The sequence below is a fragment of the Gracilinanus agilis genome, chromosome 4 (genome assembly GCF_016433145.1).
Source record: "Gracilinanus agilis isolate LMUSP501 chromosome 4, AgileGrace, whole genome shotgun sequence".
In the NCBI taxonomy this organism is placed as follows: domain Eukaryota; kingdom Metazoa; phylum Chordata; class Mammalia; order Didelphimorphia; family Didelphidae; genus Gracilinanus; species Gracilinanus agilis.
Window position 1 is genome coordinate 486,289,102 of NC_058133.1, and position 26,183 is coordinate 486,315,284.

Genomic DNA, 26,183 nt, shown 5'->3' on the forward strand with positions numbered 1-26,183 from the left:
AGGGGGATCAGGGAGCAGAGCGAAGCAGGGTTCATTTCTTAGACTCTGCACAAGGCGCAGCTCTGCAAAAGAGGCCAGGTAGCCCTCATCCCCCTTTCCCTTGATTAAAGAGTGATTTTGTGACTATTTAATAGTTCTGTGTTTTTTCTAAGTTAACATTGTAAACACATGAGTTGCAGCAACTAAGTGGTTTAGTGGATGGAAAGCCAGGCCTGGAGTTAAGAGATGGTAGGTTCAAATTTGTCCTCTGACACTTCCTAGCTGCATTACCCTGGGCAAGTCACATAACCTCTATTACCTAGCCCTTTTTGTTGTCTACCTTGCAAGTGATACTTAGTTTTAATTCTAAGAAAGAAGGTAAAAATTTAAAAAAGCAACACATTAGTCATTGAACTTTTATGGAGAAAGCAAGATCTGGAAGTGTTTATTGCTTATTAATTATAAAAAAGGAGTCAAAACTGTAGAAACTCCTAGGAACAATATACCATGAAGGAAATGAATTTGTCACACTGAATCAAGGAAAGGGCAAAAGATTCAGTAAAAACAAGAAATTATTGCAGCGACATCTTGAAACATCATGAGTTAACCAGGTTCTAGTCATCTAAATTAATTTTGGGGATAATTTTCAAATTCTTAAAAAATTCTGTTCTTCTGGAAGACAATTTGGAACTATTTCCAAAGGGCTTTAAAAGACTGCCTGCCCTTTGACCCAGCCATACCACTGCTGGGTTTATACCCCAAAAAGATAATAAGGAAAAAGACTTGTACAAAAATATGTATAGCCCAGCTCTTTGTGGTGGCAAAAAATTGGAAAATGAGGGAATGTCCTTCATTTGGGGAATGGCTGAACAAATTGTGGTATCTGTTGGTGATGGAATACTATTGTGCTCAAAGGAATAATGAACTGGAAGGAATTCCATGTAAACTGGAACAACCTGATGACACACTATGGCACAATCAAATGTAATGGACTTCTCTATTAGCAGCATGCAATGATCCAGGACAATTCTGAGGGATTTATGAGAAAGAATGTTATCCACATCCAGAGAAAGAACTGTGGAAGCAGAAACACAGAAGAAAAACAACTGCTTGATCACATGAATCAATGGAGATATGAATGGGGATATAGACTAAACAATCACTCTAGTGCAAATATCAATAATATGGAAATAGGTCTTGATCTATGATAAATGTAAAACCCAGTGGAATTAGTCTTTGGCTTTGGGAGTGGGGTGGGAGGAGGGGGAGGGAAGGAACATGAATCATGGAACCATGAAAAAAATATTCTAAATTAATTAAGTAAATAAACTTAATTTAAAAAAAAATTCTATTCTTTGATAAGAAGGGCAAAGGTTGACCTGGTCTGCAAATGTTCGTATTATCATTCCTATTGAGCATCTCAGACATCCTGGGAATTAGCATTTACAAAGGCACACCTGTTCTAGGCACACAAAGGCCATCTCCTCTCTTGTACCTTAAAATGTATGAACTCTACAGATAATGAGAATTTAGCAATTCTGTGTATCTCAAAAATGTTACTTTGAATAGACTCTCTGTATTGTTTTCCCCTCTCTGTCTGCCACAGATATCCACCAGGGGTTCATTGTGTTCATTCCTAATAAAACCTCTTCCTAAAGCATGGAGGAGATTTTGCAAAACCTATCTTTTGGCTCCTCATGTCCCATTCTCTCTCTCTCTCTCTCTCTCTCTCTCTCTCTCTCTCTCTCTCTCCACTTTCTTTCCTATTTCATGTCCTGTTGCTCCTCCCAGCTTCCTGAACCTGTCTTGGTCCCTAATAGGTAGGTTTGTTGTACCCAAATTTTAATACCTAACCCAGGTTCGATCATGGCTGGAGGAAGAATCACACTGACAATGCAATATGCAAGAAGAGGCTCATTCTTTACTAGCAATAATAGCTAGGGTCGCTAGGCAGAGAGGAGTGCCTGAACTGACCCCTTGGAATTCTCAGCCAAGAGTTTATATAGAAATATTTGGGGAAGGGGGTTGGTACATACATAATTATCAAGGTAGCCTCAGGGACAGGTGGTCAGGAAGCATCTGGGGAGGGGGGTTTCAGGGTCAGGAGTCTGGAAGCATTTGGCAAATATACATTAAGTAGGCAAATGTTGTTAAGCAGGCAAACATAGACAAACATTCCTCGAGAAGGTTAATATCCATCAGATAAGATAGCTTCAGTTTTAGGTTTATGATAGGGAGAGATAAGGAAGACTGTACTGGGAAACCTTGGGGGCTGGGGGTAGCTTGTCCAGGCCAGAAATAGTTCAGTAGACTGCCAGACTGATTTTTAAATCCAACAAGTTGTGGTATAAAACAAAAGGAAGCTTTAAATATCTTCTTTACAGTTTCCTGTACTTAATATATAATTATTTGATATATATCCCAAAATTAATTTTGCTCAGTGAGTCTATGAATATCAGAGGCATCTATCTGGGTAATGCAATGGATAGAACAATAATAGGCCGAGGAGTCAAGAATACCTGAGTTCAAATCCAGCCTCAGATATCCAGGGCAAGTCACTTAACTTCTGGATGCCTTAGTTTACTCATCTGTAAATGAGAAACTTTATAAAACTTACCTTCCAAGGCTGTTGTGAGGATAAAATGGGATATTTGTAAAGCATTTTGCAGAGCGCCTTGGTATAGAGTAGAAATACTAGCTATTATTATTATTATCCATAAAAATTTAGGCAGAAAAGATGTCTGTTCACTAAAGGTGTTCATCACCATCATGAAAAATATCCAGATATCCAGAAAGGACCCAGGGAGAAGAGAGATTGCCAATAGGTATCAATTCTCAACAGATTTAGATCAGGAAGGGACCTTGGAAGTCATTTTGTAAATGCTCATCTCACAAATGAAGAAACTGAGGCCCAGAGAGTTTGAACGCGTTCTGCCCATGGGCAAACAGGAAAATCTAGGATGAATCCAGGTCCTCACACTCTAAATCCAGAGGTCTTTCTTCTATATTGGTTCTCTGGCTCATCCTCTCTGTGGATGGCATTGTCCTGATTTCACAAAGGTTCAGACTACTCCATGGCCTCTTCAGGGAGATCCACAAGAGTCTACACAGGGAATAACCATCAGAACTGAACAAGAATCCCATGGGAGAAAGCCTGGATGGCTCAAGTCTGTATATATAGAAATTATGTATTTTTAGACAAATATTGAAACTTCAGGACAATCCCAAAACTATCAAAGATATAGCTTTGAGACTTAGAGCAAATAACAACAGGCATTTTGGAGAACAAAAGGTCTAGAATATCAAAGGACACCAGGATAACAAAAATATGACTCTGCCCTCCTTTAAATAATAAAGTCTCAGGAAGGAGAAGTTTTGTTTCTCTTTCCTGAATGATCTGTGAAGAAAGGACTGAGAAAAGACAAAAAAAATTAAAAACCTCTGTGAGATTTTACTAGAATTGACTGTAAAGTATGGTGACCCTTTCCCTGCCTCTTTTTTAAATCCTTACCCCTAACATATATTAGTTCCAAGGCAGAAGAGCCTTAAAAGCCAGGCAATGGGGTTTAAGTGACTTGCCCAGGGTCACAGAGCTAGGGAACCCAGGATCTCCCAACTCCAGGGCTGCATCTCAATCCACTCAGCCATCTAGCAGCTCCTTGTGATGTTGCTTTAAAGAACCCAGAAAGTGAGGGGATTGGATTAGAACTAGAAGCCATTCTAAGGTCCCTTCCATATCAAAATTGGTGATACTCAGGACTCCATGTACCCCATTCAGCCAGAATTGATATATTCAGATGAGCATAGTCCTATTTCCCATCATACCTAGGATCATAGATTTAGAGCTGGAAGGAACCAAAGAAGGACATCTAATTCAAACAAATTCCTCTTATTTTACAGATGGGTCAATAGAGGCCATCTGAGAAGTTAAGTGACCTGTCCAAAGTCACACAAATTTGGGCAGGAAAGTCAGGATATGAACCCAGGTCCTCTGAAATCAGAAGAGCCAGACAATGCTGACAAGAGGACCTCTTATTTGGCATGTTTAAGGGAAGGGCATGTGGCTTAGTGGATTCACCCATGAGAACATGGAATGAGAGGTAGGGACAGCATGGAAAGTGCCTATCACTACCCCAAACTGGGGCAGCAGCTGACTCTCCCAAAATAGGGCAGATCTCAGATTTCCTCCCCCATCTCCCTCTGAGACCAAGATTTACTCTTCTGATTTGGGACAGAGAAGGGATACAACGGGAGATGTTACCAGAGAGCCTTGGTCACAAAGACTTTTAAACCATGGCAGAAGGAGGGAGTCCATGATGGTCTTGGGAGAAATTGCTCCTAGGACTTGGCTCATCTTTATAACAATCTCTCACCAATTTGAAGGATGTGAATGTAATGGAATATTATTGTACCTTAAGAAAAGATGACATGGACAGTTTCAGAAGAAACTGGGAAGTACTCTATGAATAGATGCTGAATAAAGAGAGCAGAACTAGGCAAACAGTTTATATAATTACTATATTACAGGGGAAAATAACTTTAGAACTCAAATTAATGCAATGATAAACCATGATCCCAGAGGATTAAAGATAAAGCTTGCCATTCACCTCCTACCCAAAGAGGTAATGGACTTAAAATCCATAATGAAATATATATTTTTGGATCTGGTCAAATGGGAATGTGCTTTGCTGTTTGTTATAAGAATCCTTTTGTTTTGTTTTTTATTGTTCAATTATTCAATTTTTAAAAATCCATCATTTAAGAATCAGTGGCGGCCCAAAAGACAGCCTACGGCATCTTGAATGTGCAGCACAGTGTCATAATCTTACTTCATTCTCTTGTTCAGAGTACAACACTAATGCATATTTGGACCTTAAGTAAAATATATGGATGATAGGACTGTAATGATAATATGAGCTAATTTTGCTCCAGTATTTTCTGAGGTCTTCCATCTCAGAAATGGCAATTTTATAAGCTCTTTTTGTTTTTTTTAAACCCTTACCTTCGGGGCAGGTGGGTGGCTCAGTGGACAGAGCACCAGCTCTAGAAACAGGAGGTCCTGAGTTCAAATTTGACCTCGGACACTTCCTAGCTTTGTGATCTTGGGCAAGTCACTTAACCTCAATTTCCTTGCCCTTACTTCTCTTCTGTCTTATTCCAACTCAGAAGGTAAGATTTTGTTTTGTTTTGATTTGATTTAAGACAAAAGGTAAGGGTTTGAAATAAAATAAAATAAAAACAAAAAGCAAAATCTTACCTTTTGCCTTGAAATTGATACAAGTATCAGTTCCAAGGTGGAAGAGAAGTAAGAGCTAGGAAATTGGGGTTAAGTGACTTGTCCAGGGTCACAGAGTTAAGTCTGAGGTCAATTTTGAACCCAGGATTTCCTATCTCCAGACCTGGCCCTCTTCTCTACTTATCCACCTAGCTGCCCTTAATAAGATCACTCTTGAAAAGGTCTAGAATTCTTAGTGTAAATTGGGTATATTACTCCCCAAATGTAGTTATTCCCCTTAATGTAATCCATTCCTTTAGGCATTGGAGATTCACCAAAAATTGAACTTTAATCCCCAAAGGCTTCAGTCCTCCATGGAGACTGGCCTCATCTTATAAGATTTTACACAGGAAGAAAGGATAAGAAGAGTGAACCCCAAACACTGCCCCTGATACTCTGGCCATACTTAGATAGGTACCAGTCAACAAGAGCATTCCAGAGATCATCCCTGCTCTGGACATTTCGGTGGTATCTTGCTGATAGTCACAACTTTCCCAGGGAAATTCAGGCTCTCAGTGGATTATCCTCATTTACTTCACAGAGGCTTAGCCTCCCCCCAAAAAATAGAGATTAATTTTGACAAGTTTCTTTTATAAAATGATTGTAACACAATTGTCATTTGGAATTAAGTGACTTACCCAGGGTCACACAGCTAGGAAGTGTCTGGATTCAAATTTGAACCCAAATCCTCCCCACTCCAGACCTGATACTCTATCCACTGAACTACCCAGCTCTATTTAAGATCCTGTCTTTGCTGTTTGGTAATTGTTAGGTGCTCCCAACCCACAAGAACTTTATTTATTTATTTGCTTATTTTATTGATTAATTAAGAAAAATTTTCCATGGTTACATGATTCATGTTCTTTCCCTCTCCTCCTCCCACCCACCCTCCATAGCCAATGCGCAATTCCACTGGGTTATACATGTGTCATCCACAAGAACTTTAGCATACATCAGTGCAGCAAACCTTGACTACTTGAGTAGGCCACTGGGGCACTGTCTCCTCTGAAGTCATCTTGGAACCTTTTACCACAAGTCTCTGAAGCCGCCTCTCAATATACAACACAAGATTAAAAGATTTCTCTCCATGTTAAAAGACATTAATAAACTAAGCATAGACTTGTACAGCTAATTGGTCCACTTAGTTTCTTCAGGCACTCTGATCTTGGGAGGCTGCATTTTTAGGAGATGTGCAAGCTGAAAAGTGGGCTCCCTGGGGCTTTCTATCAATCTTCGAGTTTCTGCCTCAATTCTTTTCAACTGCTCTAAAATGTAAGGAGCATATCTTAGCGAGTACCCAAAGGATTCCTCCTTGAGCAGAGATGTCTCCCTGAGTCTCCATCAGTCACCAGGAGAAAGCTCCAATGTTTAAAGCCCAACCAGTAAGACGAATAAATCCACTTCAATGGGAATGACTCTTCTGATGCCTCTCAGCTTTCTAAAGGTAAAACTCCAAAGCTGCTGTTCTCCTTTAGAAATGTCATTATTTTGATCCTCTGGGGCAATGCTTTGCTTATTATTTCCATCTAATAAACTGTTGGTGTTCTCTTCTACCATCTGCTGGTCATCAGCTACTACATGGTTCCTCATAAGGAGAAGGATCTCCCAGCTCTTTATTTCATAACTCCAGGGCTATCTTCAGCTCTTCTGTGATATTGACCCCAACCAGCTGCACCTAGCTGGAGAAATTCTTAGGCATTTTAAGCCCACTATTTCAACTTTTCTCCTATTACCACAGGGAGTGGGAGGGAAGGACTGACAGAGGTCCTCAATTTAAGCTTCTTTCTGATTTATGGACTGAAAATTCCTTTTAACTCCTTTTATACACCTGAATTGGGGGGGTTTGGATCCCTTCAAAAAATCCTATTGACTACTCACAGTAAAACTGCAAAGACACTGAAGCTGTGATAAATTAATTCTTTAATTTCTTTTAACCCTTATGATATTCCTGGTTGCCATGTAATTTAATGTAGGAGATTAACCAAAAAGTAGGAGGAAGGGCTGTGGTGGAGCTAGCAACTTTTGCCCTACTTCCTACCAGTACACCCAGATCATTGTATTCCTTATTATGAGTCAGAGAAGGAAGTACACAATGAATTCTCCAGTGTCAGTGTCCCATAATTTCCCACTGTCAGTAGGCACACTCAAGAAAACAAGGAAGGACTTAAAAAGCATCATTAGTAACACAGCTACACCAGCTTTATGACACCATAAACATTGAAGTGCTTTTCATGCTAGGCAGTAGGGAAGACAGTAAATTTAGATGGCATCATTTCTTGTCTTCAAGGAATTTTTTTATAATAAGGAAATAAATTATAAAGGCAAGCAACTTTGAAAGAATTAAAAACTTTGGTCAATGTAATGATTAGCTATTATTCTAGAGAACAACCTGATAGAGTGATGGAAACAGGGTACAGAATTTTTTGTGCATGTTCAATGTTAGGACTTCTTTTGCTTGATTATGCATATTTGTGGTAATGATTTTCTTGTCCCTTTTTTTATTTCAAAGGAGGAGGAGAGAGAAATAAAAAATAGATTTTTTGTTAATTGAAAAAAAATTTAACTTAAAAAATAGTTCAGTTGTTTTTCAGTCTTGTCCAATCCTTCATGACCCCATTTGGGGTTTTCTTGGCAATGAGACTGGAGTGACTTGCCATTTCCTTTTATAGCTCATTTTACCAATGAGGAAACTGAGGCAAACATTTAAGTGACTTGTCCAGGGAATTAAGTGTTTGAAGCCAGATTTGAACTCAGAACTTTGAACTTTGGAATCATCCTCTGACTTCTCTCCTGCTCCACGGCTACTGAGTGCCTCTAGATAAAGTAATATATTTCAGCTGATTGCACCCACTACAAATTCCCAGTGCATACATACCCTGGAAGCTCACAGCTACTCTGTAGTCCCTTACCACTCCACTATCTTATTTTCCCTACTCCAGGTTGGGTACTCTGTTCACTGTTCCAAATATGTTAATTGTGAAGACAGATCTGGTTGAACAAGATGAGAAGAGCCAAAGATAACCTCAAGATGAATGGTGGCACCAGAGAAAGAAACAAAGACTCTAGAAGGAGAGGTAGGTGTAGGGGGAAAAAGAGCAAGCTCTGTTTTGGAATTTGAGTTTAAGATAGAGACATCAGAATGGAAATAACATATTGGCAGTTAAAAGATAGGTACGAACTAAAGATACAGATTGAGGATACATCCGAATAAAAATGGTAATTGAAAGGATAGGAATAAATGAGATTGTCAAAGAAGAGATGGTAGAAAGAGAAAAGAAAAGGACCTGAGACACACTTTTAGGTTATACCCACATTTTAAGAAGTAGGAGAACCAGGAGAATATGATTTTTAAGCCAAGTATGAGGAGATGAAGAACAAAAGAAGACTATTGAATTTGGTCTTTGTTGATCATTGGTTTTGAAAGAGAACTTTCCAGGTCTGGAGATGGGAGGTCCTGGGTTCAAATCTCTAGCTTCAGATACTTCCTAATTGTGTGACCCTGGGCAAGTCACTTAACCCTAACGACTTAACTCTTACTGCTCTTCTGCCTTAGAGCCAACACTCAGTAAAGATTCCAAGACAGAAAGTAAGTGTTTAAAAAAAGAAAAAGGAAAGCGCACTTTCATTGATTAGAACAGATCTGAGTTATGCAAGGAGGGAACTAAGAATTTATGTCAGATAACTTCAATTTTCTCCATATAGTAGTAAAATAAGAGGCACAGCTATCTTCTGCATATGTGAGGGGGAAGAAAATAAGATAATGGAGTGGTAAGGGAGTACAGAGTAGCTGTGAGCTTCCAGGATATGCACTGGGAATTTGTAGTGGATGCAATCACCTGGGATGTATTACTTTATCTAGAGCAGTGATTCCCAAAGTGGGTGCTACTGCCCCCTGGTGGGTGCTGCAGCAATCCAGGGGAGGTGGTGATGGCCACAGGTGCATTTATCTTTCCTATTAATTGCTATTAAAATTTTAAAAAAAATTAATTTCCAGGGGGCTAAGTCATATTTTTTTCTGGAAAGGGGGCGGCAGGCCAAAAAAGTTTGGGAACCACTGAGATAGAGGCACTCAGTAGCCCTGGAGCAGGAGAGAAAGAAGTCAGAGGATGATTCCAAAGTTGAGAATGGTGGCATGGGGATAGCATGACAGAGGACTGTAGGGAAACATTAAAGCAGCATATGATGGAGTCAAGGGTGGGTCTAGAGGCAGGTCAAACCACTCTTGGGGAGGAGGACAGTGAAAATCAGGATGAATTATGAAGTAGGTTCACTGGAAGGAGTGGGTGGTTTAATGTGATTCTGAGAGATGATGAAATCTAATAAGTGGCCATACTGGGCGGAAAGCGGCAATTGAATTTCACTGTGGGCAGGTATAAGCTATACTAACAGGATTGCAGGCAACAACTTGTCAGTTATAACCTAGGAAAAGGCTTGGGGTTCATTTCCTGAAGATATTAACCCAATTGCCACTCTAATTATTCCCCAATCTTGACCATCCAGATTTATGATCTTGTAGTCACAGATTTGTTACATAAATTTAACTTGATCCTCTACAGCAGTCAGATAATCCTTTTATATCCCTCCCTCCTGTATCTTTAAGATCCCTTTCAAATCCTACCTTCTTCTGGCTGCTCATCTGCCAATCCTCATCCTTGTTGCTAGTGCCTCCCCTCTGAGTTGAGCTTTTAATTACTCTATATAATAGCTATTTCCATGTATTATATTAGAATGTAAATTTTTCAAGGGCAGGGAACCGAATTTTGTTTTTGAATTTTAAATTTAAGTGGTCCTTGACATTGAGCCAGGGAATACTTTTATTGTATTGACAGTTAAAAAGTAATCTGCATAGGGACCCAGCTAGATGGCTCAGGGAATAGAGAACCAGGCCCAGAGAAAGGAGGTCCTGGATTCAAATCGGACCTCATACACTCCCTAGCTGTGTGACCTTGGGCAAGTCACTTATCCTCAATTGCCTAGCCGTTACCACTCACTCTTCTGCTTTGGAACCAATATATAGTATTGACTCTAAGACAGAAGGTAAAGGTTAAAAACAATAATAATCTGCATGTCCACATATCCTCTCCTACTCAGTTGTTTCTATGTAGATTATCCCAATTGCTTCCTAGGCAGGTTAGTCAAATCCCATTCTGACTCCTAAATTCACCCAACACTTAGACCCACTGGATTGTGCCCCAGATAATTTTACTCTATTCTTAACACAATTACTTACATCATATAACTCCTCTTTAAAAGAAAAAAATCAACAAACATTTTATTGTGTGCAAGGGCACTATGCTCTTAGATACTGGAGATAAAAAGACCAAAATTAAATAGTCCCTGCCCTCAAGAGGCTTAAATTCTTCATTCTAAACTTCTTTCACCTCTTCAATTTAATTGAAACCTTTTCCCAAAAGGACCATATCCCTCTAAATTGTCTCCATTTGTAGTCACTCCTTCTACTTCAATTTTCTGGACCAATAAAAGGGGATATTTTACTCACCTTAGCTGTTTCCAGGCCATCTCTCTCTCTCTTTTTTTATTTTAAATTTTTATTTTTATCCCTTAACTTCTGTGTATTGGTTCCTTGGTGGAAGAGTGGTCAGGGTGGGCAATGGGGGTCAAGTGACTTCAGGCCATATCTCTTTCATCAAGCAATCAATAAACATTTATAAAGCACCTACTATGTGCCAGGCAATATGCTAAGCAGTAGAGATACAAAAAGAGGCAAAAGATGAGGCTCCTTGCCTCATCATCCCTATAATTCATTAATACTTCCATCACCGATATCTTTCTCTTTTCAACCCTTCTTAGAATCAGTACTATATATTGCTTCCAAAGCAGAAGAGCAGTAAGGGCTTGGAAGTGGAGGTGAAGTGACTTGTCCAGGGTGATACATCTAAGTATCTGAGGGCCAGATTTGGACCCAGGACCTCCCATCTCCAGGCCTGCATCTCAAACCACTGAGCCACCTACATGATTTCTCTCCCATCTCTTTCAATATCATTTGCTTACCTCCACTGAAGTCCCTCAATTTCGTCAGTGACTTTAGTATATGATTCCCAGTATTCCCCTCCATCCCTGCCATTGTCTTTGAGTACTTCAGTATCCATACTGATAACCTATCTAAAACCGTGACCATATGTGATTGTAATGGAATACTATTATACTATAAGAACTGATGAAGGGGGTAGTTTCAGAAAAACCTGGGGAGCCTTTTATGAACTGATGAAAAGTGAAATGAGCAGAACCAAGAAAATACTATCCACAGTAACAGCAGTATTGTAAAGATAATCAACTGTGAAAAATTCAGCTACTCTGTTCAATATAACGACCCACACCAAAACCCAAGGATTCATGGTTGAAAAAATGCTATCTGTCTCCAGAAAGAAGTGTTGAACTCTGCGTACAGAGATTTGTTTTCCAAATTCTCTCTTTTTTTTTTTTCAACATAGCTAACACGGATACATGTCTTGTCTGACTTGACGTGTAAAATGAGTATCATATTGCTTGCCTTCTCAAAGGCTGAAGGGAGAGAATCTGGAACTAGAAATCTTTTTTAAAATGAGTGTTAATAACTGTGTGACCCTGGGTAAGTTAACTTAACCCCCATTGCCTAGTTCTTAATCACTCTTCTGCCTTGGAACCAATACACAATATTTCTCATATTTCTTGACTTCTCTTTGAATGAGGGAGGAGGTGAAAGGAGGGAAAGAATTTGGAAATGAAAATTAAAAAAATAAATAAATAAGGAAGTAGTATCCTTGCTTTTCATTAAACTAATCTACCTTCAACCTGGATTCTATTAATAGGATCATAAATAATGTACATTTGTGAAGGGTGAAATGTAGTAGGAGGGAGGAAGAGAGAGGTGGGAGAGAAAGGATAGGGATGTAAATATAAATTTTTAATTAAGAAACTAAATTGTGTTGCTTTAAAAAAAATAGGATCACGTCTTAATTGTGTGACCCTGGGCAAGTCACTTAACCCCAGTTGTTTAGCTCTTACCCCTCTTCTGCCTTGTACTGCCTTAATGCTTAGTATTGATTCTAAGAGAGAAGGTAAGGATTCTTTTTTTTTTTTTTAATAGGATCATAGCTATAAGAGTACTTTCAAAATCATCTAGTTTAACCTCATTTTATAAAAATTAAGGTACAGAGAGCTTAAAGAACCCAGATAGGGTTTGAACTATCTCCTTGCTAATGATCAACTCTCTTCTCTCTCATTTATCCTCAGATTGTTTTTTTCTTTGGAGTCCTTATACTCATGGCTTCTGAATCCTAAAAAAGTCTCTTAAAACTTCCTAAAGAAGTTGTCTACCTCTCTTTCCTATTCTAGCTTACAGTACTGTCACTATAATAAAACTGCTTCCTAGGAGGTCACCAATGATCCTTTAATCGCCAAAGGCCATCCTTCTGGATCTCTCTGTAGCATCTGACATTGGTGACCTGTGATGGTGAACCTATGGCACACGTTCCAAAGATGGGCACACATGGTCTCCCACCAGAGTTAGTTACTAGAAAGGCAGAGGGACTCGGAGAGAGCTGCTCCCTTCCCTCTCTCCACTGTGTCTCCCTGCCCCTCTGCCCAGCAGCCCAGTAACTTACTCCCTCCCCTAAGCAGAGCACCTGGACCACTCTCCCTCCTTTTGGGGTAAGGAGAGGACAGGAGGGCACTTGGTCTCTGGAGGGGCAGGGCATGGCACAGGGTGTCTAAAAGGTCCTAAAAGACTTGTCATCACTAGATTCTAGGCATTCTTCAGGGTCTGTGGATAGATTTTAGAGGTCTATGAACTTGGATGGAAAAAAAATTACATATTTATGTTCACTCACCTCTAACTGAAATTAAACTTTTCTTTCAATTATGAATGTAGGTAATAAACCACCAGAGCATTAGCAAAATTTGTATCTCTGTCACCAATAGAAATCATAGATATTTTTGTATCACATTTAAGTTATTTCAGATATCTCAAAGTATTTATAGTTATTGCTATTTCAAAATTACTGTAGTTATAATAAAACACGCAAGTTTACAACAATATATCTTTGTGAATCAGAATTTTCAGCACTGATGACCATAAAAACAAAAAATGAGAATCCAACATGACAAAATATTGCCTTGTCAGAAACTAGTTCTTGACTTATCACTGGATGAGGTAGGGAGAAAGAGATATTTCCCATAGTTCAATGCTCTTAATTATTCTAAGCAACAACAACCTTCACATTGATGTCTTTAAAAAATAAAATTTAGGGCTCAGCTAGGTGGCTCAGTGGATTGAGAGCTAGGCCTAGAGATGGAAGGTCCTGAGTTCAAATTTGACCTCAAGACATTTCCTAGCTGTGTGACCCTGGGCAAGTCATTCAACCCCCATTGCCTAGCCTTTGCCACTCTTCTGCCTTGGAACTAAAACATAGTATTAATTCTAAGATACAAAGTAAGGATTTTAAAATAAATAATATAAAATTTAACTTTGCCTGAATTTTAAATATATTATTATTTAATGTGTTAGGCACATGTATTACTATATCACAAAAATGTTAAAATATTTCAATAACTATATTTCAGTATAATTGTTGTAAAATTTGTATATATATAATTTGTATATATAAAAATGTATAATTTGTATTCATTAGTTTTTTCATTTTACATATTTAAGAGACATTATTCTGAGAAAGGGTTCATAGGATTCGTCAATCTGCCAAAGGAGTTCATGACACAGAAAAGGTTAAGAACCCTTTTCTAGATACTTGTCTCCTTAGACTCCTGGGATAGCACGCTGTCCTATTTCTTTAACCTCTTTTTTTTTTCTTCCTCTTTTGAAAATGCATTTTATTGTTGTCATGTGGGAGGCACCAAATAAAATAAAATCCACCATTTCTGATGAGAACATTTCAGTCAATTGCTTTGTGTAAAGAGCCCAAGATAAAAACTTACTGCCCCTCAAGACCCCTCGTTTAATTCAACTGTCTCTATATGAAATATCTCATAAACATAAAATACTCTCATAAACACTATATCTGTTCAGAAGAAAAAATAAATGCATCATTAACCATTAGATGTCATAATAATAGAAAGCTGACTCCTGTCAGACTGGTTAGAAAATCACAGAACCACTGAGGAGGCTACAATAATGGGAATTAAAATTAATCTGGGGCATTTGAAAATAAAGGAAAACTACTACCTCAGCAACTCAAATTTGACTCTCCCTGATCTCATGAATTTACTAAGGAAATTTCACATTTTCTACTGGAAAACTGACGTAGGTTATACATTACTTAGTCAGAAGTGACTTTGAGGATTCTAAGATGAATAACTGATCCCAAAGTTCTAATTAGTCATTTGGTCTTTGGACCAAGCTCTGGTTTCCTTTGCTGATCTCTTGCGAATATTCCATGGGGGACTTTTTCCATTATGCCTATCCATCAGGACCAAATTTTTGCTCCATTGTTTCAGTCATATCTTACTCTTTATGATCCTGTTTTGAGGTTTTTCTTGGCAAAGATACAGGAGTGGTTTGCCATTTCTTTCTCTAGTTCATTCTACAGTTGAGAAAATGAAGGCAAACAGGATTAAGTGACTCAACCAAGGTCCCACAATTCGTGTCTGAATCTGGATTTGAACTCAGGTCTTCCTGACTTTAATAACTTCAGTACTCTATCCTCTGAACCACTTGAGTTAAAACTTTAAAACATATAATCTAATTTCCATATGATTGCACACTCTCTTCCTATATAGAGCCTATTATGCCACTGGGCAGGAAAGGGATATGCAGAAATCTGATCCTATCTAGTTCTACTTCCTTAGGTTTCTCATCTTACTGACTCCTTAAAATGAGTGTTTCTCCCAAGTTTTACCTTCAAATCTCTTCTCTTCTCAGGTCTGCCCAGGTTTTCTCCCTGAGTAATCTCATTCACTCCAACACCTTTAATGATAATTCCTAGAGAGCAGACCTATTCTCCAGCTTAGACCTTATTCCAATGTCTAGAACCATACCTCAAGCTGGACAAACTCAGTATATTTGGAATTATTTTTAACTTTTCTCATGCCCTTTCTTCTCATATTCAGTCAGTTATCAAGTCCTGTTGGTTGTCTCTTCATGATCTTTTTATCTAGGTGGTATGCTGGAGTCAGCATGAACTAGTTATTACAGGATTTTCCCCATGAAGCCTGAGGTTCAAGCCTATCAGATTGGCTAATATGTCAGAAAAGGAAAATGACAAAATGCTAAAGGAGGTGTAAAAAAATTAAGGACAGTCATGCACTGCTAGTGGAGTTGAGAATTGGTCCAACCATTTGGGAGAACCACTTGGAATGAAAGCCTAAAAGTTAAATCCAAAGAGATTCTTTCTTAAGATCTATTTTTTTAAAAGGCATTTTAGAGGAAGATGCTACCAGTTACCTGGACCAGGAGAAAAGCAGATCTGCCAGAGAGACTACTTTAAGGACCGGCATGATTCCAGATGGCCTAAGATGACAGCAATAGAAGGAGATCCCAGAATTTGGACAGCTGCATCATGAGACTCTGAATGAGCCCTTGGCTATAACAAACTGAACCATGGAGTTGGGTTACCCATCCCCTTCATCCCCTTCATTCCTTCCCACCTGTCATTTTATTTTGATTGTAAAACCCTTGGGCCAAAAATAAGGGAGTGTCCCCAATGGGTCTTTGTCAATGTGTCTTTCAATTGTTTTAACATTATGTTAAGAAACACCCAAACATTGTTAGATCCTCCATGAAATGTATAAGACTTTCAAGTCCTTATGAATCCTAGTGAGACAATCCTGAGATGTATAGATAACATATTTGATTCATTGGGGAGATTATGTCTTCCAAGGAATCAGAGGGGAGAATGTGGAAAATTAATACTGAATTATGAAATGGTTTCCCCTTATGACTCCCCAAAACAGTTTGATTTTAAAGCTACAAACAGGAGGCAGCTAGGTGGTTCAGTGGATTGAGAGTCATGTCTAGAGATGGGAGTTCCAGGGTTCAAAATTGATCTCAGACACTTCCTAGCTGTGTGACCCTGGGTAGATAAGTCATTTTACCCCCGATGCCTAGCCCTTACCACTCTCGTGTCTTGGAGATACAGTATCGAATTCTAATGCTGTAGGTAAGGGTTTAAAATAAATTTAAAAAAAATAATAAAGTGAAATAAAAGAACTGTAAACTGACAACTCAAGGAAGTGGTAGGTTTTAGGGGAAAGGTTTGTTTTAGGATGGATGAAGCCTGTGTCAGTCAGGAGCAGAGGAAAAACTTTAGGTAACTGTTTTTTTTTTTTTCAGGTAATCTGAAGGCTGGATGTCACAGCCAAGGGATGCTCAAGGTACAAAGCCTCTCTTCTAGGCTAAAAAACTGGGTTGAGTCCTCCCTTCATCTAGGTCTTTTGTCTTTGTTAAAGATAAGGTTAAGAGTATCTCACTGGGCTGCCTTTTGTTCCAGGGAGTGGGGAGACCTGCTCCTTATTTTATCTGTAAATAGAACTCTCTTAAGGTAATGAAGTCAGTCAGTTCTAGCCGTCATGTTGGAAAATATCATGGTCCAGCCACATGGCAAGGAGGAAAAAGTGTATTGGTGTTCGCCTGACACCAGGAGTTTTGTTGTCCCTACTTTTGTCTTGCCACTGAACTTGGATGACTGGCAGAGCAAGTTAGGCTGAGAACTTTTTGCAACTCTGCCTCATATAAATCCAATTTAAGGGAAAGTTAAGACATTATCTCTGATTTCATTGGTTCTCTTCAAAAACTAAGGATGAACAACAATCACAAAGTGATCAAAGAAAAAGGAAGAAGACCTATGTGTGCAAAAGTATTTACAGCAGTTCTCTGTATTATGACAAATAATTGGCGACGGAAAAGATGCCTATCAATTGGGCTGAACAAATTGTGGTATATGATTATGATGAAATACTATTATGCTATAAGAAATGATGAGCAAGATGGCTTCAGAAAAACCTGGGAAAGACTTATCTGAACTGATGCAAGGAGGCAAGCAGAACCAGGAGAAAGCCTTCTTTAATGTAGCACTTCCTTCTCTTCCGAATTTTCTCATATTACTTACCTCCATGTACTCTGCTCCAGCTAAACTGGACTATTCACCTTGGCCAGTAAGCATTTCTTTTCTGCCCCTGAGCCTGCCATATCCTCCCCCTCCTCCTTCTTCACCTGTTTAGATCCTCATCATTCTTTAAAATCCAACTCAAAAGACACCTCCTCCCCAAAGCCTTCCTAGATCTTTCTAGTCAGTAAGGATCCTGCCCTCCACAGATCTCAAAAGCCCTGTCTACACATCTCTTAAAGCATTTAAATCCTCAAATTCCTTGGGAATGGACCATGTCCCTTTGAAGGAGTAGCCTGAGAGTAGGGACTCTGTCTTCCCTAAACTCTGCTTCTCAGTGTGTTCTACACATGGTAAATACTTAGTGCTTGTTCAACTGAGTTGAGGCTCTGGGTTGATAGGATGCATCCCTGCTCCTGTCTTTGTCCACACCTTCCAGAAACAGCTCAGATGATGTAATGAGTACAAGTATACCCACAGCAATCCCCTAGCCTTAGACCAAGACACTCCCAAGAGGGTTCTGTTTCCCTGAACAAAGCCACAGCTGTAAGAGACTTATATGATACAAAAACCTTTCAAATAGTCTAACAGCTCTTCTTCCTTCTTGGCCTCTTTCCTTCCTAATGGAAAGATCCTACCATAATGGAGTATCTTATTTAGGGAATAAGATCTGGAGATTTTTGTTCTATTTTAAGGAGATAAAAGTGCATTTGCTTAACTGTTTAATATTAGACAGTCAAAAAACACAGGGTGAGTGGTGGCTCAGTGGATAGGGTGTCAGGTCTGGAGTCAGGAGGACTTGGGTTCAAATCTGACTTCAGACACTTCTTAGCTGTGTGACCCAGGGTGAGTCACTTAATCCCAACTGCTTATCCCTCCCAACTGCCTTGGAGCTAATACTTAGTATTGATTCAAACTCAGAAGGTAAGGTGCTTTAAAAAAATAAAAACAACTTTACCTTCTGTCTAAGTGACTTGCTCAAGATCATACAGGTAGGAAGTGTTTGAGGCCAGATTTTAACCCAGGATTTCCTACCCTGCCCCCAAACCCCACCTGGTTCTCTATTCACTGAGTCACCTAATTGTCCCAAGTATGGGTTTATAAAACAAACAGGGTGAGAACTTGAAATAAGACTTGAAGATTGCAGTATTAATTTAAAAAAAAATTAAATTGGGGGGTGGGGAGGCGTGCTAGGTAGCTCAGTGGATTGAGAGCCAGGTCCAGAAAGAGGAGGTCCTGGGTTCAAATCTGAGCTCAGACATTTCTGTGTCCCTGGGCAAGTCACTTGACCCCCTTACACCACTCTTACAACACTAAGGTTAGGTTACTTGCCTAACCTTACACCACTCTTCTGCCTTGGACCCCTTACATAGTATTGATTCTAATATGGAAGGCAGGGTGTTGGTTTTTTTTTTAAATTAAATAAATTAAAAATAAAAAAACAAACAAGTTAATATGAAATAAGTAGAAGGGAGATCATAAATTAAAACTACAGACTTAGAAGAAAAAGATTAGACAAAGTGATGGCTGGCTGAAATTTTAATGCTTTGTGAGTCATCCTGACATTCTTCAGCTTCTATCAGGAGCAGAATCATACCTTTCCACAAATGTCCTTTAGTGCCCCTATTAGAAAAGGAATCTTGGTGGGACGGATCATGGACATGTCCAGCATGGCAGTTCTTAAGTCCCGAGAGATGATGACCTTTTCTACAAAACTGGAGAGTTAACCCTATACTTCTCCCAGGTACACCTCCCCCTGGCAGGACACAAACCTAGCTGTGTGTCGCTTGCCCCACTCCTTCCCACAATAGGCTATGAGTCTCAATGTTACTTTCTTTATTTAACAACATATTGCACAATCAGGTCTTGAATCCTTAGGTTGCAATTTAAAATGGAAATTGTTGGGGCAAAGGTGGTGTGTATCCTTACAAAAAACAATTCTTATTGCTTCCAGAGGATGGGCTGGCTAATCATATCTGTAGAGAAGCCCAGTATTGCTGGAGAAAGGAAATATGGCATAGGAATCAGGAAGGGAGAAGTGGCTGGAGAGGCCTGGCTAAGAGCCAGGAAAAAGGGAGGAGGCCTTGCTCAGACCTACTGAATGAGGGACAGGGGAGGGAAGAGGTAGCAGTGGGCAGAGATGCTCGTGGCAGGCTGCCCAGGAAAGGGACTTTGGCCTCTCCCTCACGGGAGACAAAACCACTCTAAAGGGCCTGGGCCCCGTGGGATCAGTTTCATTTACAAAATGATCAAGTTACGAAAGGGGAGGAAATCTTGCTTCAAAGAACAAGGGACAAGTGTGTGGGCCACAGACAGTTTGGTGTTTTGGGGAGGTTTTCCTGAGTTGGTAGTGGAGAAGGATCCTGAGATTCCCAGCTATAGTCCAGCTGGGGGGTGAAGTGGGGAGGCTCAGGCAGGACAGGGATGGGCTGAGAGAGATACCAAATCACAGTCAAAATCCTGGAATGGCACAGTCTCATCTGGGGCAGGAAGGGCGGCTCTTGCCTCCAGGACAAAGGATACTGGCTGCTTCTGCAGGAGCTCTGGGTCAAAGGCCATGCCCCGAAAGAAGGGATGGGCCTGGAAGTGATACAGGTAGCGGAGGCGATGGAGCGGGTTGTGGCACAGGAGCTGAAGGGAGAAAAAGTGCGAGGGATGGGTGAGTGAGGACAGGCTGAACCCTGGCGACACGGGGAAGAAGAAAGCGAGAAAAAGCTCATAATGACCATCTGTCAGGCATGGAGTAGAGGGTTTTTCTGCTGGCTACAGGCTGGAACACATGGCCTCTGAAGGCCTTTTTCCCTGGCATAGAGAGGATTTTGTAGAAGCCAATGAGAATGAGGCATTTGGGGCAGAAGTAGGAAGAGCCAGAATTTAAGACAAAATGAAGTTCACCTGGAGGCCAGTGGGAAGTATGCCATGAGGAAATGGGGCTCCCCCCACCCCAGCAGAGAGCAGCAGTGGTCTGAGTCCCAGTCTGCTTTGGCTAGGGAACCTCACTATGGCCTACGGAGAGGAGGAAGTTTGGGGGGAGACAGGCAGAGGCAATCAGGAGCTGGAAAGAATAAAGGTTGATGGGAACGAGAAAAGAAGTGAGGCTGGCCAAGCAGAGTCAGAGGAGCTCAGGCTGGGAAAAACTTAAAGAAGTGAAAATTCTCAAGTGCTTGTGGAAGCTGGTGATGAGGGAAGAGTCAGGATGGGGCCGCTCTTACCTCCTGGAGCAGAAGAGAGAGCCCCTGGCTAAGAGAGGCAGGGACCTCATAGGCACAATGAGTCACACTCCTCAACATGGCCACATGATCTTTTTCAGCCTGCAATGGGAACTAGGACAAGAAAGAATGGAGCTGGAGCAGGCTGCCTACCCATCGTGGAGCTTTCCTCTCTCCCATTTCCTCTCCTGACCTCCACTCACCATCAGGCTAAATGATGTGTGGTATGTAGGATTCCCCTCTCTTTCCTTCCTCCCCCCGCCCCCCAATTCTTTTCTGACCTTTCCAGCTGCCAGGGCAAAAAGCAAGACGCCCAGGGACCACCAGTCAGCCACGTGGTTGTAGGGCCCACCTCGCAGGACTTCTGGGGCTGTAAGTAGAGACCCCAATCAATCAACTGACCAACCAACCAACATTCACTAAATTCCTACCATGTGCCAGATGCTGCTCGGCTGGGAGCTAGGGATATGCAAAGACTGAAACAATTCCTATAATCCTGGGGTTTCTATTCTAACGGGGGAGACAACAAATGCATAGATAAGTATAAAGAGAGTCTCACTAACAAACGGAGGAGTTAGACAGAAGGTAGCTTGGAAGGGAAGCTCCTGGAAAGGCTCCATGTAGAAGGTGATATTTCTGCTACATGAAGAGATGAATTCGATCATGCAGAGGTGAGAATTGAATCCATCCCAGCAATGGGGAATGACTGATGCAAAGGTCATCCTTTGTCAGTGCAAAGGACAGGAGGTCCGTGTCGTGCATGAGGAACAGAGAGAAGGCCAGTCACCACTGCCACCTGGACACACCTACGGCTGACCTGGACCACCCAGCCCCGGCTCTGTCTCACCCATGTACTGGAGAGTCCCGCAGATAGTATAAGCTCGCCCTCCTTGGGGTAGGTGTCGTGATAGGCCAAAGTCTGTGAGCTTTAGGTGGCCTTTGAGGGAAGAGGAGGTCATTAACACCAGACACACGTGCCTACTCCTCGACCCATGGAGTTTCCTACCTTTGCTTCTCAAGCAGGCATGCCCTCTGTCTCCCCTCTTGAAAATATACCCCACCATCCCCAGATATCTCTCACACACACACATTCATTCACACTCTCTCTCATATACAAGAATTGAAGAGATTTACCTCTTTCGTCTAGTAAAATGTTCTCCATCTGAAAAGTTACAAATAAAACATCCATATTTACCCTAGCCCTCTTGAAGTCTTTTTTTTAAACCTTTACCTTAGTATTGATTCTATTTATTTATTGATTTTGATTGTATTGATTGATTGTATGGATTCTATTTATTTATTGGTTCTACAGGAAAAGAGCATAAGGGCTAAGCAATGGGGCTTAAGTGACTTGCCCAGGCTCACACAGCCAAGAAGTTGTCTAAGGACACATTTGAACTCAGGACCTCCCACCTCTAGGCCTGATTTTATCTAGATGTCTCCTCCCCCCCCCCCAAATGAATTATGTTCTCTCTCTCTTTTTTTTTTAAGCAAATAGGGAGGGTTATGACTCGCCCAGGATCGCACAGTCAATAAGTGGTTGAGGCTGTATTTGAATTCAGGTTTTCCTGATGCTAAGATCATCATCACTGTTATCCAGTGTGCCACCTAACTACTCTCCTCTTGATGTCTATTTAACCTCTACCTAAAAAGGGTACCCAACTCCATGCCCCATTCTTTGGAGGGGTTTTAATAGAGATCTAGGGTTTGTCCTAAGGACATCTAGGGAGGCAGGGCAGAGTTGGTTTTGGCCAGCTTTACCACTCTTAATACCAACTTAGAAAATAGTTCAAAGGTAGCTCTAGGGATTTGGGATGAGTCCTAGCCTCCCCTCCCTGCTCAGGCAGCAGGATGAAAGGCACAGGACTTACCTTGAGATCTCGATGCACAATGCCCAGGTCATGTAGGTAGCCTGGAAGAGAACGAGCTTGAAAAGTAATGTTCTCCTTCCCACCCTCACTGCCTTTTGAGCTTCCCCAACAGCCCCCACCACCTCATCCCTTTGTCCCTCCTCGAGGCCCTTGGTCAGCATCCATTCATTCTAGAGCCTCCCTGGGCCTGTCCTCCCTTCTCCCACCACTGTGCTGAGAGTTCTTCCATGTGTTTCTAGGATCCGTGTCCCCAGTGCATCACTTACCTATGCCTAGGGCCAGCTCAGCAGCAAAGAGGCGGACGGAAGGCTCAGAAAAGCAGCCAACAGTGGCCCAGAGAGAGTATAGGTCTGTGCTGTAGTAGTTGTACACTGCAAAGGGTCCCTGGGTCAGGGCCTGGTTTTGCCTAGGGCCCAGGGTGCCATGGACTTTCCCACCCCAAATGGTGCCACCCTTTTCTCCAGGGCTGGACTTAGGTCTCGGGGGGGGGGGCAGGGAAGTAAGGGACCCTCTCCCCTTGATGACAGTGTCAGTGTGGAGACCTTGGAGAGGAGGGCAGAAAGGAGGGAGACCATGGAGGGGGCTCACTAGTGAAAAGGTGCCGCTGTCCCTGCCAGCTGCCTCCCAAGCCACTCACAAATGGGTGGCGGATCTGGCGCTGGGGATTAAGAGAACAGGTGGTCAGGCCAACAAAGGAAGCACTTGTTAAGGGAAGAAGGGATGAGTCAAGCACCACCTGGCTGGGCAGAGGGAGCTTCTGCCTGGCTCATCCCTCAGCTGAGATGGATGTGTGCAACATCTGGTCCTGCCAACTGACCCTCACCCCTGCCTGGCACAAGTAGGGCCAAGTAGCCTGTCTGTAGGGTCCTACTTAAGAAAGAGGAGAGGGGATGTCTGATCAGTGCCCAAAAGTGCAATGATGAGTTGAAGTATTGGGTCAGGTCTGCTAAGCCTATGAGCTCATGTGAGCGCAATGGCAGGGAGGCCTCTCTAATCCACAGGGCTGAGTGCCCCTGCCACCACCCATTGTCTATCTCCTCCCAAGGCCAAGATTCTACAATCCTCAGGACCTCCCTCCTCCTCCTCCATCTCTCAGCTTCAAGTCTTCCCTGGGCATACCTGAATGCTGACCTCCTCCTTGCACTGCCTCAAGCTGTCTTGCTGAAGGACTTCTACCTTGGGGACCACCTGTAGCAGGAGGGCAGGGGCAGAAAGGCAACTGAAACCTCTCCCCACTTACTGGTCCCTCACCCCAGGACAGGATAATTAGAGGAGGGCTGTGAGGGGGAGACAGCCATAAGGTCCTTTACCTTCACAGCCAACAAGGCTCCCAGGTCACAATCTAGCACCTTGAGGACAGTTCCAAAGGAGCCTTTGGCTACAAAACCTAGAACCTACACAGAGAAATGAAGAGGGAGGAAAGAGGAGTTCTGAGGTATCCAGCTTTTCCCTAAGATGCTATATGGCATCTTGGCTAGGGACTTGGTTGACCCACCTTGAGCTGCTGCTGCCCCTGAGGGGGCTGGATGGGAAACTCAGGCAAGAAGAGGGCAATGAACTTCGGCACTGGCCATTCAGTCAGGGACTTCTCTACTGTCTGCAGGGCTGGCTCCAGGGACCCTGGATGGGGGCACTGGGGATCCTGCTGTCTCCACAGCTGGTCCAGGCCTGTTATGGTGGTCCCCACACCTGACAAGAGTCGCTTCCAGCCCCGAACCCAGGGGCCCTGGATAGGGAGGATGCTGTCACCCTGCTGAGAGCCAAGGGGAGCTATACTGAGCTCCCTTCTGCCCACCTGGGCTGCCTTTCTCAGCAGGTTCCAGCCCCTTTGGGGTTGCTCAGCGCAGTGCAGTCGGCTCTTCTCCGTGCACCAGCCTGTATTCTGTTCATCGAACACAGCTTGGCATTGCCTAGTCCTGGGCACAAAGCCAGATTCTCACTCTCATGGGTCCTACACCAACCCCATTTCCACAGGACACTTCCTTTTCATTTCTGAGCTGGGACCACTTATCCCTTCTCCCCTCTTTCGGTTTTCTCACAGCTCTCATCCTGGTCATCTTCGCTTGCACTCTTTCACTCCCCCCCCCCTGGCATTTTTCCCTACCCTGGGCAGAAAACCAAAGCTGCCCCGGCCACTTACCTTGTGGGGAGGGGACCGCCGGCTGCCTGCTACTCCCATCCCGCCAGAGGCTCCCCAGCTGCCAGACCCCTCTGTCCCAGTTACATAAGCAGGCCCACCCCTTTGTGATGCATCATTCATGAGTCCCACCCCCAGCTCCATTATTCATGGTGCCTGCCTCCTGCTCCACTTAGACTTCTGGGTACACATTCCCAGAGAGCCGGCTGCACAAAGAGCAATGTCCCCGACTTTAGAGTAAGTGTCTAAAATGCAGACCTACTCCCTAACCACCGAAGGGGGACAGTGATTCTAGGCGGCACAAATGAAGAAAGGAAGGAAGGCACAAGACAAGGTCTTCATCACACAGGAATGGCCAGGGATAGGAAGGATGGGCAAAGGCATCTCGTCCCCAGGCCACAGCTACAGAGTGGGGCTAGGAGCCACCAATAGCAAACACAGAAAAGTGGGGTCCACGCATTGGATAGAAGCACAAAACAGCATCAGATTTAAAATCATCTTTCTTTCTTTCTTTCTCCTTGAATCTCATTTTGTCACCACCACCACCACCACCACCACCACCACTGAGGGCTTGCCCAAAGGGAGAGGATAAGGGACCCATGGCTAGTTCTGGCACTCGGTGACATCCTCCCAGCAGAGCTTGGCACAAAGACTGGGCAAGGATGGGAGGGTGGTTCCCCCCTCTAGCACACAAAGTCCCCTTTCTGAACAAGGCTACAGAAGTGATGAGGCTGAGAGAGGGACTGGCCCAGCCCACAGCTTCCTTCCCCTGGCACATGGGGAAAGGTTACACATAGAAATATTTATAGAAACTATTTATAAAAATGTAACACTTCTGCTCTGCATCTGCTACCCCTTCCCCATTCTCCTCTGGCCCCGGAGGGAAGGACCCATCACCTATGTCCCTGCTCTGGGCTTTGACCCCAATGCCCTGGATCTTGTGGCAATCTCACACAGGAACTGGCAGCAGTGGCATCGGCCACTAGGCCCTCCAAGGGGACCGATGCTGCCCTTCCTCATAGCCCAGCACAGGTGTCATTCCCTAAGGCCCCCACATATCCCCAGGAGCAGGGGGAGTTCCACCCCCTGCCCCCACCCTGAGTCGCCTGGGGCCAGAGTCCAGACTTGCCCCACAGGGGCTTTCTCTGCTCATTTTCTCCTGCCGAAAATGGACTTCTTGCTGGGGTTCTTGTCACCCACACTCAGACCGATGAGGAGCCGAGCTTTCTCGTCCTCCTCCTGCTGCTGAACGGCCAGGTCCGACTTTGTTTCAAGCTTCCCTCGGCTCTCAGAGCCCGCAGCTGGCTTCAGTCTTAGCTTCTCCTTGATCACCTAGTGGGATTGGGGAAAGGGGGCACAAGGGTCAGGGAATCTGACATTAAAATGCTCTGGTCAGTTTAAAAGTACTTAGTGAGGGGGCAGCTGGGTAGCTCAGTGGATTGAGAGTCAGGTCTAGAGACAGGAGGTCCTGGGTTCAAATCAGGCCTCAGACACTTCCCAGCTGTGTGACCCTGGGCAAGTCACTTGACCCCCATTGCCCACTCTTACCACTCTTCCACCTAGGAGTCAAAACACAGAAGTTATGGGCTAAAAAAATAAAAAAATAAATAAAAGTACTTAGTGAGCACTGGCTCAGCAGGGCACTCACTGCATTCA

The 26,183-nt window shown here is 42.7% G+C and overlaps 2 protein-coding genes across 3 annotated transcripts in view; both read right to left on the reverse strand.

Annotated features, from left to right (window-relative positions):
• Positions 1-19,131: 19,131 nt before the first annotated feature.
• On the reverse strand, positions 19,132-25,128 carry RSKR (ribosomal protein S6 kinase related). The gene is made up of 12 exons (XM_044675585.1): positions 25,001-25,128; positions 23,886-24,306; positions 23,701-23,784; positions 23,510-23,578; positions 22,979-23,048; positions 22,657-22,761; positions 22,391-22,431; positions 21,654-21,681; positions 21,367-21,456; positions 20,801-20,889; positions 20,523-20,633; positions 19,132-19,941 (listed from the first exon to the last, which is right to left on the reverse strand). The coding sequence occupies exons 1-12, from the start codon at positions 25,126-25,128 to the stop codon at positions 19,720-19,722; spliced, it is 1,458 nt and encodes a 485-aa protein (XP_044531520.1). The 3' UTR covers positions 19,132-19,719.
• KIAA0100 (KIAA0100 ortholog) overlaps positions 24,223-26,183 on the reverse strand; it is a 33,575-nt gene continuing 31,614 nt past the window's right edge. For both annotated transcript variants that reach the window (XM_044672837.1, XM_044672836.1), the window contains one exon: positions 24,223-25,859. In XM_044672837.1, the coding sequence (XP_044528772.1) occupies positions 25,677-25,859 (183 nt within the window). In that variant the 3' untranslated portion in view covers positions 24,223-25,676. The remainder of the gene's footprint in view (positions 25,860-26,183) is intronic.